Below are 11,786 nucleotides of genomic sequence, written 5' to 3'. Positions count from 1 at the left end.
TATGGGTATGACATCTTCGGCAGGACGGGGCGGCTGAGGTAAATTACACCATCACTTTGCGTTCCCGTACAAAATGATTGCGTTGTGAGTCGCTCAATAAATTCAGTCATACATAGGTAATACAGAGCCATCTAAGGCGACATTGCTATTATCCTCCGTCTTTCAGCATTTCAGCAACATCATCGTCAATGCCATCGTCTCCTCCCATATCTGGAAATTCACTATCGTCACCGACCCTCCGTCTTTTATTTGAACCGTTAGAGGATATGGCGATTGAATATGTGGTACCCAGTCTAGCTTTCCCCTCTTCTGGCATGGTTTCTGTCTCGCCGATCGGGCTCAGAGGCTCAATCTCTGGCGGTGGAGGTGTGAACTCTTCCATCATCGGCGGTGTAAGAGCCTCCATCTCCGGGCGGCCTGGTTCCTGTGCCGGCGTGCTTTCCTCTCCGTTGGTTTGTGGATCGCTGGTATCGGCTGGGCCAAGTGCTCGCATGATAGCTAGCTCCACTTGTTGCTTCTTATCTTCAATCTCTGCCTTCCTGGCTGATAGCTGCGACAGCGCGTCATGGTCTATCTCAAGCTCAGACCTCTGTCCCTGAAGCATCTTTTCTAGGTCAGCAATTAAGCTTTCCCTGGTCGCCACGCTTTCTCTAGTAGCAGTTTCTGCATTGGACAATGTCTTAAGGAGGCCATTGAGGCGTGCCGCGAAAACTGGTGCTGACGGTACGGGAGTGGATGGATCTGTTTGCTTCTCATACTCTTGGTTCGCGGATTCGATAGTAGATTTGAGCGGCACACGCAGCTTTTGGACCTTTTGAAACCCAGAAATGAGCGGAATAAACTCGTGTGGTGCTGTTGCTGCCGTGTTCGAGGTAAATGGCGAGTTACCAAACCCTGGCCTGGTTGTACCTTTGGCCTTGTCTAGCTCTATTTGCTATTAGCACTTATGCCTCCTTGCCAGGCTGTTTGGGGGTAGCTACCATCCAAGCGCGATTCGATAGCATGTTGTATAGGAGCCTCGAATATATTCCGATCTTTCCACACGTCAACCACGCGCCGTAATTTTCCGTGTATTTCAGTCGGGGCGCCTTTGTATGCAAGCGATGTGGCTTCGGCAATTACGGGCGAAAAGGCAATTATGAAGTCTTCTTTTCGCCGGATTCGAGATTGCTGCGCAACTTCTATACTCCGATGTTTTATTAGCTTTACTAGTGGCTTTGTGCTCGGCTGGGCGCGCCGTACCATTTGCGAGGTAGACAAGACTAAGTCTTCTTGTTGCGGACGAGTCTTTTAATCGTTGCATCCAAAGCGCAACGGTTCGATCGGCATGCCGCCTAGGTTCGAGCGAATTAGTACCGTATTGCCAGTTGGCCTCAGCGTTATTCGCATACTTGTGAAACATTATCCATTGAGCAGCTGTCGCAATACTGTCGTGGCTCTCATTGAGCGCAGATAGTCGCGCAAGAACGGCGTCGTCATTGTATGCCATCGTTTGAGTTCTTGCGCCTGATATTCCGCTGGCGGCCAGGTCGCGCGAGTAAAAGTTTCCCTACTGCAGCTGGCGACGATCCTCTCGTACACGCGTCGATGTATTGTCTGATATGATACTCGTGTTGTTTTCGATATGTTGCGAGTTGAAGAATTTCCAGCTCTGGCTGAATTGGGGTGAATTAGGTTTGCCTTCGTTCTGGAAAGGTGTTAGTTAGTGAGTTCGACTTGCAGCTGTTGACGAGCTGCAGAGCTGGGCGATAAACAAGCAAAATGTACCTACCCTAGGTACCTATCTACCTACCTACCTCCTAGGTAGGTAGGTATGCAATTAGGCGAGCTCTTTCACCACGCCCCACACGTGCGTGCGAACTAGGCACTGTTATTGTTTAACTACCATTACTACCTAACCTGGTATGTAGCACGACAGGTTTAACAAGAGAGCTGCTAGCCGGACCGACTTAGAATGCTAGACGGACTGTCCACGTGACTCTAGAAAAGTGGGGGTTTATATAGTACATAGTTTTAGGTGCAATTCACATACAAATAGAAGTACCTTTAAAATAACGTATTTTTTACTTAATTGACTAACTACGCTACTAATACATACACACACTCTTAAAGACGGCCGCTTTGAGGCCTCGTAGTAGCCCTTAATTCGCTTAAAAAACGCATTTTTGCTGTTTTTTGTTGTTGTTATTATCTCCGGCGCGGAACAACGCATATTCCGGCCTTTCCAGAGCTTCCGCCACGCTTTGAGGCCACGCGGTAGCCCACAATTCGCTTAAAAAACGCCTTTTCGCTGTTTTTCGCTGTTGTTGTCATCTCCGGCGTAGAATAACTTCTTATCCGCTAATTAGGCTGCCTTAGAGTCACTTATGGTGGTGGAAAGAGATGTTAAAGGAGTTAAGTTGTGGTTAAATAGTGATGTTGAGGATATGCTTGAAAAGAGATGGGGCTGTAGCTGCTGCTAGGGTGGTACTTACGATTTGGTGTGGAATAGCGCTCTTTAATAAGTACTGAAGTAGACTAACCTATTCTGGAATAGAGGGGTAGTCACGTGGACAGTCCGACTAGCATTCTGAGTCGGTCCAGCTAACTAGTTAGCAGCTCTCTTTAACAAATAGAAGTGTCTTTTAAACATTCTATTCCCGCCGCGGCCACGGCCCTCAGCACTAGCACCATCGCCGGTCGCGCCGCCGCCGCCGCCGAGGGTCTTGAAGCCTCTCAACAGTCACCAATTCGCTCAAAAAAAAAGCCCTTTCGCAGTCATCTAGATATATATGCGATCGCGTTCTTGTGCAGTAACCCTAACAGCCTTCAAAATACCAAATTTCAAATTTAGTGGTACTTAGTAGGTACTTGAGTCTTCTAGGGTTATACTAACTAACTGTGGTACCTCGTAAGTTCTTTGTCACGTGAGGCTCGTGCCCTTTGCAAAAAGCTCTCGTGCCAATAGCACTACTCCTACTATTATCGCCTGAGACTTTCAGTAAATATCGCGGGTTTGTTTCTCCGCAGATCTCCTCGGTAGATCTCCTCCATTGTCTAAATCTGAGGATGATAAAGAAGGTACGGCCAGGAGGGGAATCGGGAGGCGAATCCGCCAGCGAGACAAGACACCCAAAGAGCGTCAACTACACTAGTAATAAAAAACTGGTTATACAATCACATACTACTGGCGACAAAAAAACTAATCATAACTAATGAAAGGTTCTTGCTCAGAGTAGAATCATGTACAGAGCAAATCCTAAATTCATAACCTGTTTTGCCTGTCCGTACCTGTGGCCAAGAACAAGGTTGGTTGGTTCCCATTCGAGACGAAAGTGCAAGGCCCGCAATGTGGACACGTGACGTATGCAGGCTAGACGTTGTCGCAACAGTGAGTGTGGCATCCGGTTACTTAACTGGCGATTGCACGCCTCCTATCCCACACCGACTCGACAGCAACTTTCGCGACAACACCGAAAATGGCGGACCGTTTTCCATCGCTGGATGACTTCGACTCGGGAGGTAACTGCAACAAATTGGTTGATATGGCTAAAGCTCACTAACAACTGGTGCAGCGCAAACGGAGGTCAAGGACACCTCCGGGTCTGACGAACAAGACTTCCTTGCACGCGAGAAAGCGCTTCTTGGCGACGATGCAGAACAATTTGCCAGCAGTGGGGACGCTGAAGCACTGGGAGACACCAGTGAAGACCTTCTCGGCGGAGAAAGTGCGCCGTCCGCGTTCGGATCACAGTTCCCAGACCTGGCTGACCCCTCATCTGTACGAGCACATCGGACGTTGCAGCTAGATGAGAAATGAAGCTAACTCAGGAGTGATAGGGAATGGCGGGTGCCCCTGGAGCATCAGCAATCACAGGCCCGTCTGTCAGCTACAACTCGGGATACCAGGCCACTGCGACCGACGAGGAAGAGCCCGAGGTGATCAGGCAATGGAGGGACAAGCGCGATGCGCAAATCACAAAAAGAGCAGAACAACTGGCCACGCAAAAAGAAGAGACGATAAAGGAAGCGCAGCAGAATATCGATGACTTCTACGAGAACTACAACATGAAGAAGGAGAAAGGTATTGCACAGACCCGCAAGGATGCCGAGCAGTTCCTGGCAAACCGAGATGATACGGTGTCAGGCGGTACTAGCTGGGATAGAATTGCGAAATTGGTTGATGTCAGCGGCAAGGGAAGCAAGGGCGGTGCCTCAGGCAGTGGCAAGGAACGCTTCCGCGAGATGTTGGTGGACCTGCGCAAGGACGAAAAAGCACCCGGAGCTACAGGTTATTGATGGCGCCAAAGCGCAATATCTAAGGAGCGTTGCATGAAATACGAGTTTGTGTTTTCTGCCGTTTGAAGATACGTCAACACCCTATTGTATTCTAGATACCTGCACTACTGCCGCAGGCAAAATTACAACACTGGTTGCTTGGAACTGTCTGTACCTGCATGTCACACCAAACTACTGCAGAAGCACCACAATGGTTCTATTGAATATTAAAACACCGGGAAATCATACACAGTGGTTATGACAAAAAACCCTTCCCACCCGATGCCATTGAAATTGAAATTAATCCTTGCCAAACCAGGTGTTATGGCCGGTGACCTTGCGACCGGCTGCGTACAAAGTAGCTAGCAAAGTGTAAGCAAGAGTGAAGAAACAAAATAGGAAGTGACAAACCTCCAAAGGTACCCCAGAGGACAAGGAGATAGGGAGTCATGTACCAGCGGCTCCGGCTGTTCTGCGAGCTGTCAGCACTATTGCGCATCAGTAGTAGCATTGCTTGTTCTTACGATCATCCAGAGGCGAGTGTGAGCTTTGTAGGCTTGCTGGTAGAAGCGCTGGTGCTGAGGCACATTGTTCTTAGCGTTGACCAAGCTGTTGAATTGTTAGCCTTGAGGTGATCACACGGAATCGAAGGTTTAGCCGAGGCAGGTTCGCTGCCATTGGATGAAATTGACAGAAGTAAACGCCGAAGGTTCAATTGCCATTCGATGCGAGGGTCGTTTCTTACCCCATTTTGACGGTTGTTCGAATCGAGTCCGCGATCGGTTTGTCGGAGCTGTTGCGTTGAAAAGGATTGGTCGGTAAGTCAGCCTCCATAAGGCCACTTCAGGTTCAGAAATGAGGCCATAATGTGATTGGCCAATCAGCATTGATGACTCAGCAACTCTCGCCATGTCCGAACCTCTTGCAATGAGGGCCCATTTAAGAGAACGGTGGCAAAGCATTGTCAATATGCAAAAGTTATGGTGTGTGTTTGAAGTAATTCTACTTCTTGTTGGTCCTTTTCCCTGATGAAATTGCCTTGTCCTCCTGGATGAAATCATACTTCAATGCCACCCGCATAAATGCATCGACCCTCGAGGGTATTGCAACAATGCGCACACGGCACTTCGAAGCGCATAGCCTCGGTGGAACGACAGACTATTGTTATCAGAGCCCAAGATGTACGACATTTATTCGGTTTCGGGGGCCACCAGTCGACTACAATAACATACAGTAGTACAGTTGTATCTCGGAAGTACCACGCGAACTGCAACCGTACAGACCACAACCGCCCGAATTTGCACCCAGTGACGAGACCCTTATCGACAGTTGCCACGAGTCCCGGGCCTGGCGCGACGGAGCAAAATGTCGCACAATGTTCGACAATACAAGATCTCGATCGGGCTGAGCTGAACGCGTCAGATGGAAAACCCATCGACTGGAACAAACTTGTTGTATACATGGAGAGAATACACGGCGCAAACGGTGTCTGTGCAGTTATGGAAAGGCTCAGGGAACGCGAAAGCCTGGAGGCTGTTATGGTATCAGATGGCATGAGAAGTATCTTTGTGTCTGCTGGAATTCAATCGTCTTCAAACCGCCAAATACTCTTTGCCTGCGCCGACGATCTTTTGCAACAATTCGACTATCGATGGCCAAATTTCTACACAAAATGTATGCATAACCTTCTACAAGAGCAAGCGTTTGAGGAAGCTGTTGAGACACACCTGCGCCTGGCTCCGAAATATCTCCCTGATCATCACATTTTGGGCATGTTTTTCGAAAACTTTGTTCTGAACCCCGATATCAAGATGCAAAAGGCGCTAAGGCAGATATACCTCTCCCTACCTCGACAGAACCTTTACGACATTGTCATCCCGGCCCTCTTCAGATCAGGCCAGTCGACGTTGGCCAAATGCTGGCGCCGAACGTTCTTGCTCTGCGGCGACTTTCCCTCTTCCGAGTTGTCAGGGCCCTTTCTTGCATTCCTTGGCAGTTATTATACGAACATCAACTTTGCTCCAGCGGAGCGCCACATTATAGATGTCATCCTAAAGAAGAACAAGCCCATGAAGAGTAAGAAGGGAACGACAATACGGTGCATAACCGCGACGCCGAAGATATCAAAGAGCTATGGGGTGGGCAAGATTGCCTCACCCGATCGGAGCCTTCAGATTACTGGGAATCTGGTTCAGGCAAGGTCAGAGACCAAAATTTTGGTAGATGGCATCATTGAGAAATTATTCGCCAGCAGCTGGACACCTATCAATTTTGCCATGCAATTAGCAAAAAAAGCTGGAATTCAATCCATAGGACCACGAGCATTCCAAGCTCTCGCCCTTCGAACAAGCAGTGCGGCTGAGGTCAATGAGTTGATTGAGAAACTGCATAAGCTCAATATTCTCATCCCCGCGGATGCATATTGTACTGCGGTAGTGGAGTTTGCTAGGCAGGGTCAAAATTCCTTGCTGAGCAATCTTCTACAGTCTGACATACACCCAGAGGAATTTGATGATGGAGATACGAGGCAAATGATCCTAGATGATTCTGTCCGCAGAAACGATGCAGAACAAGAAAGCTTAATGCGTGGCGTCATGAGTGTGGTCGCTCTGCAAACACAACAACATCCCACGCCGTTTCAGCCTGTCACCGTCGAACCTGAGTTTACCCTAGAACAACTTCTGTTTGATGAACCCCGGCGAATGAAGCTTGCACTTGAGCGGTTGGTTTCTTTGGATTTTCGCATCGGCTCCATTGAAGCTTCCGCCATTTTGCGCAGAGCATTCGCAGCTTTTCCAGTCAATAGCTATGGGATTGCGTGGAATTCAAAAGAATGTATCCGCATCCTGGACGAAGTCATCGGGGTGGTTCGTTGCATTGCAGCTCAGAATGTTGCTATCCGTGCTGGGTACTGGAAAATGTTGTTACTTGGCCTAGGACACCAAGGAAGACTCGACACTTTGGAGCAACTCAGCCAGGAGATTGTGGACATGTATGAGCAAAACCTTGGGGGTTGGCTCCCGGTACACAAGGCGGATTTACCGAAGATGACAAAACTCGCTACCGCAATTCTGCGGCGCACTGAGAATTCGGGTTATATCCCGGCCGATCTTTCCTTTTACCACCACCACCATCCCTTGTTCAAAATCTTCGACGGCAGCTTTCAACGGACCATGGTGAAGTTGGGATTTGATTGGGCCCTCAACGCTATGAGGGGCACACCTTTGACTCCTGCCGTGCAAAATGCGGCAGTGATGAGGTTTAATGTTGCGTCCGGTATACATCTACTAGCAAATCTACGGGACCGGGGTGTTTTTATCGACTTAGATCTGGTCGAGTCGGCTGCGCGCAACGGCATCTATTTTAGCCAGCGCTGGAGACAACGCGACGGCGACTCGAGGGGCAAACATTGGCTATCATCAATGCAGATGAAGCAGGCCATTGATCATGCGTGGGGATCAACGTTGATGCCGGCTGGGTACGTCATTTGTCTTGATAAGAAGGATTTTCGAGCGCTGCCGGCGTCGAAAAGATGATGCGGCTGGTTGTAGCGCAAGGCGAAACAGGTCGATCAGAATTATTGTATATTATTTTAAACATATACCCATGAATCGTAGCGTGAGCTACGGCGAATCGCTCAATACTTTAGTGTACATTTCCAGGACTAGAGGAGAGCGCCGAACATGTTGATATATACCGTGAAAGTTGGTTGACTCTGGAACCAGGCAGGAGTTTGAGCATCTAGCGGCGTCCCGCTTAACTATTCCTCTTGGGCTTGACCAGAAGCACAATGAATAGGCCTGCAACAAGGAGCATGAGCAGCAAGATGATTTTGCGCTTGGTCGTTTTTCGCTGGTAGCCAGACGCGACTTTAAGTTCAACCTCGGCGCCTTTCACATCTGTATGCATGCACTCGACATTATAATCAATGCGGTCGAGCATAGTGCCTTGGTCGATAACCATATTCTGAAGGTCGCGAAACAGGTCTGACAGCTCAATGATACCCTGAGCAATTTCCTCAATCTCGCGTTCGCGTTGGGCTATCGCTGCGTCGTTTGATGTGAGCTGTCTCTGTTTAGCGACCTGGAGCGTGGATTGAGAGAGAAATCTGTCGGCGTCAGACTCCTGCACCGGAGGTTCGATGTATGATCCAGGTGCTGGTGAGGATGATCGAATGTCCGGTGTCGGTTGTCCTAGTCCTGCCATGCCCCGGAGTTCTGTAGGTAGTGGGCCAAGTTAGTGGGTGGCAGTAATGCAGCTTCGGATTGATCCTTACTCTTGAGGTATGAGCTTTGTTTCTTGCGGAAGTTTGCGCTGGCATTCTGCACCCTTGCAGCTAGGGATATTTGTATATTCTTGGCCATGGTCTCTTCAGCGCGGCTAATAGTCCCTGACTGCTTGGATTCACGGACTATCTGCTCCACACGTTGGATACATCGGTGGCAGTCGTGGAAGCCCTTTGTAATCTCTTGGGTAAGCTTTTCGATTTGTGTCTCTTCAGTTCTTTTCGCTTCGTCGTCGTCGAATCCAGGCAGAACGTGCTTTTGATGCAGCTTCTCTAACTGCTGCCCCTTTGTCACAATGGTGGCCAATAGATCGTTAATCTCATCCGATATATCAGCCCATCGAGGAGGCAGCAGGTCCATCTCGATTACGGCGTCGCCATCATCGTCGAATGCGCTGCCCGAGAGCAAGCCGCGCCGATCCTCACTTGCATAATTGCTCGACGAGTATGCATCTGAGAACACACCGGATCTACCACCGCCGTATTTGTTTCGCTGTGTAGGATGGTGCGCGTACGACTGCCGGTATGAAATATATCTGTATGGTGCAAACAATGTCAGTGATTGCACATTGGGGAGTGCTCGCAGGTAAGTGGACTCCGTACAGGTTGGTGCGGTCTCGCCACATGGCGGACGCGATCACGGCTCCTAAACTCCGTCCTGTAGTTTCCTAAGTAAGAGATGCGACCCCTTTCGTTTCTAAACAATTTTGAATTGTGACAGCGATGGGAGCGGAAAACGATAGTCAGGCGTAGGCTAGCAGTGCGTGTGGCCTCTTTGATGACGCCGCCCGCAGTGCCAGCTGGTGGGAGAAGAGAGCCAGCAGCGGCGGTGGAACCGGTTACGGCGTGTCTCAAACTCCACTATCTGTACCTGTAAACAACTACTCGACATGTGATGCTATGGAACGAAGCAACGTCTACACCTACTGGGATTCCGCAGGACGCATGGGCGGGCATAATCATGTTATTTGTTTCTTGATGTACGGAGTAACTGGAAAATCAAATCTTTAACAATCCGCTTTAAACCGCTGTTGGGGCTTCCTTGTCACTCCTTGTTATGTGGCTTGCCGCATGACATAAGCAGACTAATCAATAGCAAGGTCAGAGCGTGTAATGAAATTGCCAGGCTTGCTATTAGAGCACGGCAGACCGTCGCTGCCTACGGATACTTGAGTAATACTATTTCGGGACGTCCAAACTACATAGATGGTGATTGGTAGCAAACTGGGAGAGCTGTCACGTGGCGGAGGAGAGGTAGGTGCAAATTATTATAGGAGGAATTACTCAGTGGAAGGCACAGGTACCTAATATGGTGGGCTGGTGGAGCTTGTACGGCGGCCGCGTCTCGAAGCTGGCTGCTCACAGATGAAGGGGTGGCGTCAGCTCTGCTGTTGCTTGTGCTGGCACCGTGCTGCACACAACTGTTATTTTTGCACTGGTTGTTCCCCCCTTTGCTTTTCCCCACGTCTGCCGTCGCAACTAAAAACGGAAGCCATACTGATTTTTGAGAACCTACGCTGCTGTCACGTAGACACTCGATTTCCTCTCTCGTCCATATCCTTCGCTCCTCATACTATCTATCATGGTTCGTTTGCCACCAAGTCGTTTGCTTGCGCCCTCTCGCTGCCCGCTTGTCCGTGACCCCGCGGTGGTGTGAGGGGCTGGGATAGAAAATAGCCACGACATCGCATGTTCGCTAACACTGTTACTTTCTGCAGGCTGATGCCCTTACCGAAGACCAGGTCGCCGAGTTCAAGGAGGCTTTTTCTCTCTTTGTAAGTTGAAAACTGGCTCCAGTTCCACGTCTCGCTTCTGCGATTCAGCGTGGCTTTTCTCCAAATGGTCACAACTGACTTACCTTCGCATAGGACAAGGATGGTGATGGTGAGTAACCCCCACATCCTTCACTCCTTAATTCGTACCGAACTCCCGCCTGTATATTCGAAAAAGACGATTATTGATCACCGTGGTTCATCACCGAAGTGCATACTCTTCGCGCCGGAAGAGCATCGAGCTAATATCAACATTGCAGGCCAGATTACCACCAAGGAGCTCGGAACCGTCATGCGATCTCTCGGCCAGAACCCTTCCGAGTCAGAGCTTCAGGATATGATTAACGAAGTTGATGCTGATAACAACGGCACTATCGATTTCCCCGGTACGTGGCATGATACGGTCAGTGTCATTTAGAATATAAGCTTACGAGGTTAATCAGAGTTCCTCACAATGATGGCCCGTAAGATGAAAGACACTGATTCCGAAGAGGAAATCATGGAAGCTTTTAAGGTGCGTGTCAAGGGACGGCGATGCTATCGAGTTCAGCTCGACTTACCAGATACAGGTTTTTGACCGCGACAACAACGGCTTCATTTCCGCGGCCGAGCTGCGACATGTCATGACTTCTATCGGTGAGAAACTCACCGATGACGAAGTCGATGAGATGATCCGTGAGGCTGATCAGGACGGCGACGGCCGCATTGACTGTAAGACACGTCTACCCGAAGCATCCTAGTAACTGGAGCTAAAATTTGTTCAGATAACGAGTTCGTCCAGCTTATGATGCAAAAATAAATTGGGGTTTGGCTGGTGAGCTTTCCAAGCAGCAACGCTCTGTGGTATACTCGCCTCAAGGCAGATCTCCATCAGCTAGAGTTGGTTGTAGGCAAGTTTGGGATGTTGTGCGAACTTGGAGAATATCTTACATCTTTACGATGTCACGAGATGGCGAGCACGTTCAAAACTTCTGCAAAAACAGTCGAGAGACTATTAGTCTACGATTTATGGAATGATATGCTTCTCGGCTTACTGTGAGCTTCGCAGTGAGTTGGTGGCTTAGATTTAACAATCTCTTACTGGGAAATAAATCATCTATTCAAATGGCCATGGTAACTAGTTGGAATTCACTATTACTTTTATTGTCTGTATAATGGAAATACGTACCTTGCCCATCAACATCACTTGGCCCAGCAGCAGTAATGGCGCTGAGTGGCGCATGGGAATTTTATAATTTTATGAGGAGGGTGGGCCACATTTTTGCCTTCGCCACCTTATTATCAACTGGTGGCGGCCGTCACCACCTACCACCTAGGTACCAGGTCTGCCCCACGTTGGACAATGGACACGCCTACCTACCTACCTAGTTACCACGCACACTGTCCGTGACACGTTATTGCGCATAGCTTGGCCCTGCTTGATAATTACTGCATCGACGCGAACAGGGACCATCCAAGGCCAAGAACTCTGG

At 49.2% G+C, this 11,786-nt stretch overlaps 6 protein-coding genes across 6 annotated transcripts; 3 read left to right on the top strand and 3 right to left on the bottom strand.

The window, feature by feature from the left end:
• Window positions 1–148: 148 nt before the first annotated feature.
• On the bottom strand, window positions 149–1,489 carry CCM_03973 (DUF618 domain-containing protein; the record flags this gene model as incomplete). Its single annotated transcript, XM_006669121.1, has 3 exons — window positions 149–894; window positions 945–1,181; window positions 1,243–1,489. The coding sequence occupies 3 exons, from the start codon at window positions 1,487–1,489 to the stop codon at window positions 149–151; spliced, it is 1,230 nt and encodes a 409-aa protein (XP_006669184.1).
• A 1,969-nt stretch (window positions 1,490–3,458) lies between these two features.
• CCM_03972 (clathrin light chain) lies at window positions 3,459–4,278 on the top strand (the record flags this gene model as incomplete). Its single annotated transcript, XM_006669120.1, has 3 exons — window positions 3,459–3,501; window positions 3,555–3,760; window positions 3,820–4,278. 3 exons carry the CDS (start codon window positions 3,459–3,461, stop codon window positions 4,276–4,278), a joined length of 708 nt encoding a protein of 235 aa, XP_006669183.1.
• A 279-nt stretch (window positions 4,279–4,557) lies between these two features.
• On the bottom strand, window positions 4,558–5,091 carry CCM_03971 (uncharacterized protein; the record flags this gene model as incomplete). Its single annotated transcript, XM_006669119.1, has 4 exons — window positions 4,558–4,619; window positions 4,669–4,729; window positions 4,782–4,866; window positions 5,003–5,091. The coding sequence occupies 4 exons, from the start codon at window positions 5,089–5,091 to the stop codon at window positions 4,558–4,560; spliced, it is 297 nt and encodes a 98-aa protein (XP_006669182.1).
• Window positions 5,092–5,339: 248 nt separating this feature from the next.
• CCM_03970 (uncharacterized protein) lies at window positions 5,340–7,793 on the top strand (the record flags this gene model as incomplete). Its single annotated transcript, XM_006669118.1, has 1 exon — window positions 5,340–7,793. One exon carries the CDS (start codon window positions 5,340–5,342, stop codon window positions 7,791–7,793), a length of 2,454 nt encoding a protein of 817 aa, XP_006669181.1.
• Window positions 7,794–8,013: 220 nt separating this feature from the next.
• CCM_03969 (SNARE complex subunit Tlg2) lies at window positions 8,014–9,168 on the bottom strand (the record flags this gene model as incomplete). Its single annotated transcript, XM_006669117.1, has 3 exons — window positions 8,014–8,474; window positions 8,534–9,078; window positions 9,146–9,168. 3 exons carry the CDS (start codon window positions 9,166–9,168, stop codon window positions 8,014–8,016), a joined length of 1,029 nt encoding a protein of 342 aa, XP_006669180.1.
• A 956-nt stretch (window positions 9,169–10,124) lies between these two features.
• On the top strand, window positions 10,125–11,113 carry CCM_03968 (calmodulin; the record flags this gene model as incomplete). The annotated part of the gene is made up of 7 exons (XM_006669116.1): window positions 10,125–10,193; window positions 10,261–10,317; window positions 10,411–10,426; window positions 10,575–10,700; window positions 10,758–10,828; window positions 10,884–11,025; window positions 11,079–11,113. 7 exons carry the CDS (start codon window positions 10,125–10,127, stop codon window positions 11,111–11,113), a joined length of 516 nt encoding a protein of 171 aa, XP_006669179.1.
• Between the last annotated feature and the right edge of the window lie 673 nt (window positions 11,114–11,786).

This window comes from Cordyceps militaris (assembly GCF_000225605.1).
Source record: "Cordyceps militaris CM01 unplaced genomic scaffold CCM_S00003, whole genome shotgun sequence".
Classification (NCBI taxonomy): Eukaryota; Fungi; Ascomycota; class Sordariomycetes; order Hypocreales; family Cordycipitaceae; genus Cordyceps; species Cordyceps militaris.
The sequence above is the reverse complement of the archived record's forward strand: the minus strand, read 5'-3'. Positions and strand labels throughout refer to the sequence as shown.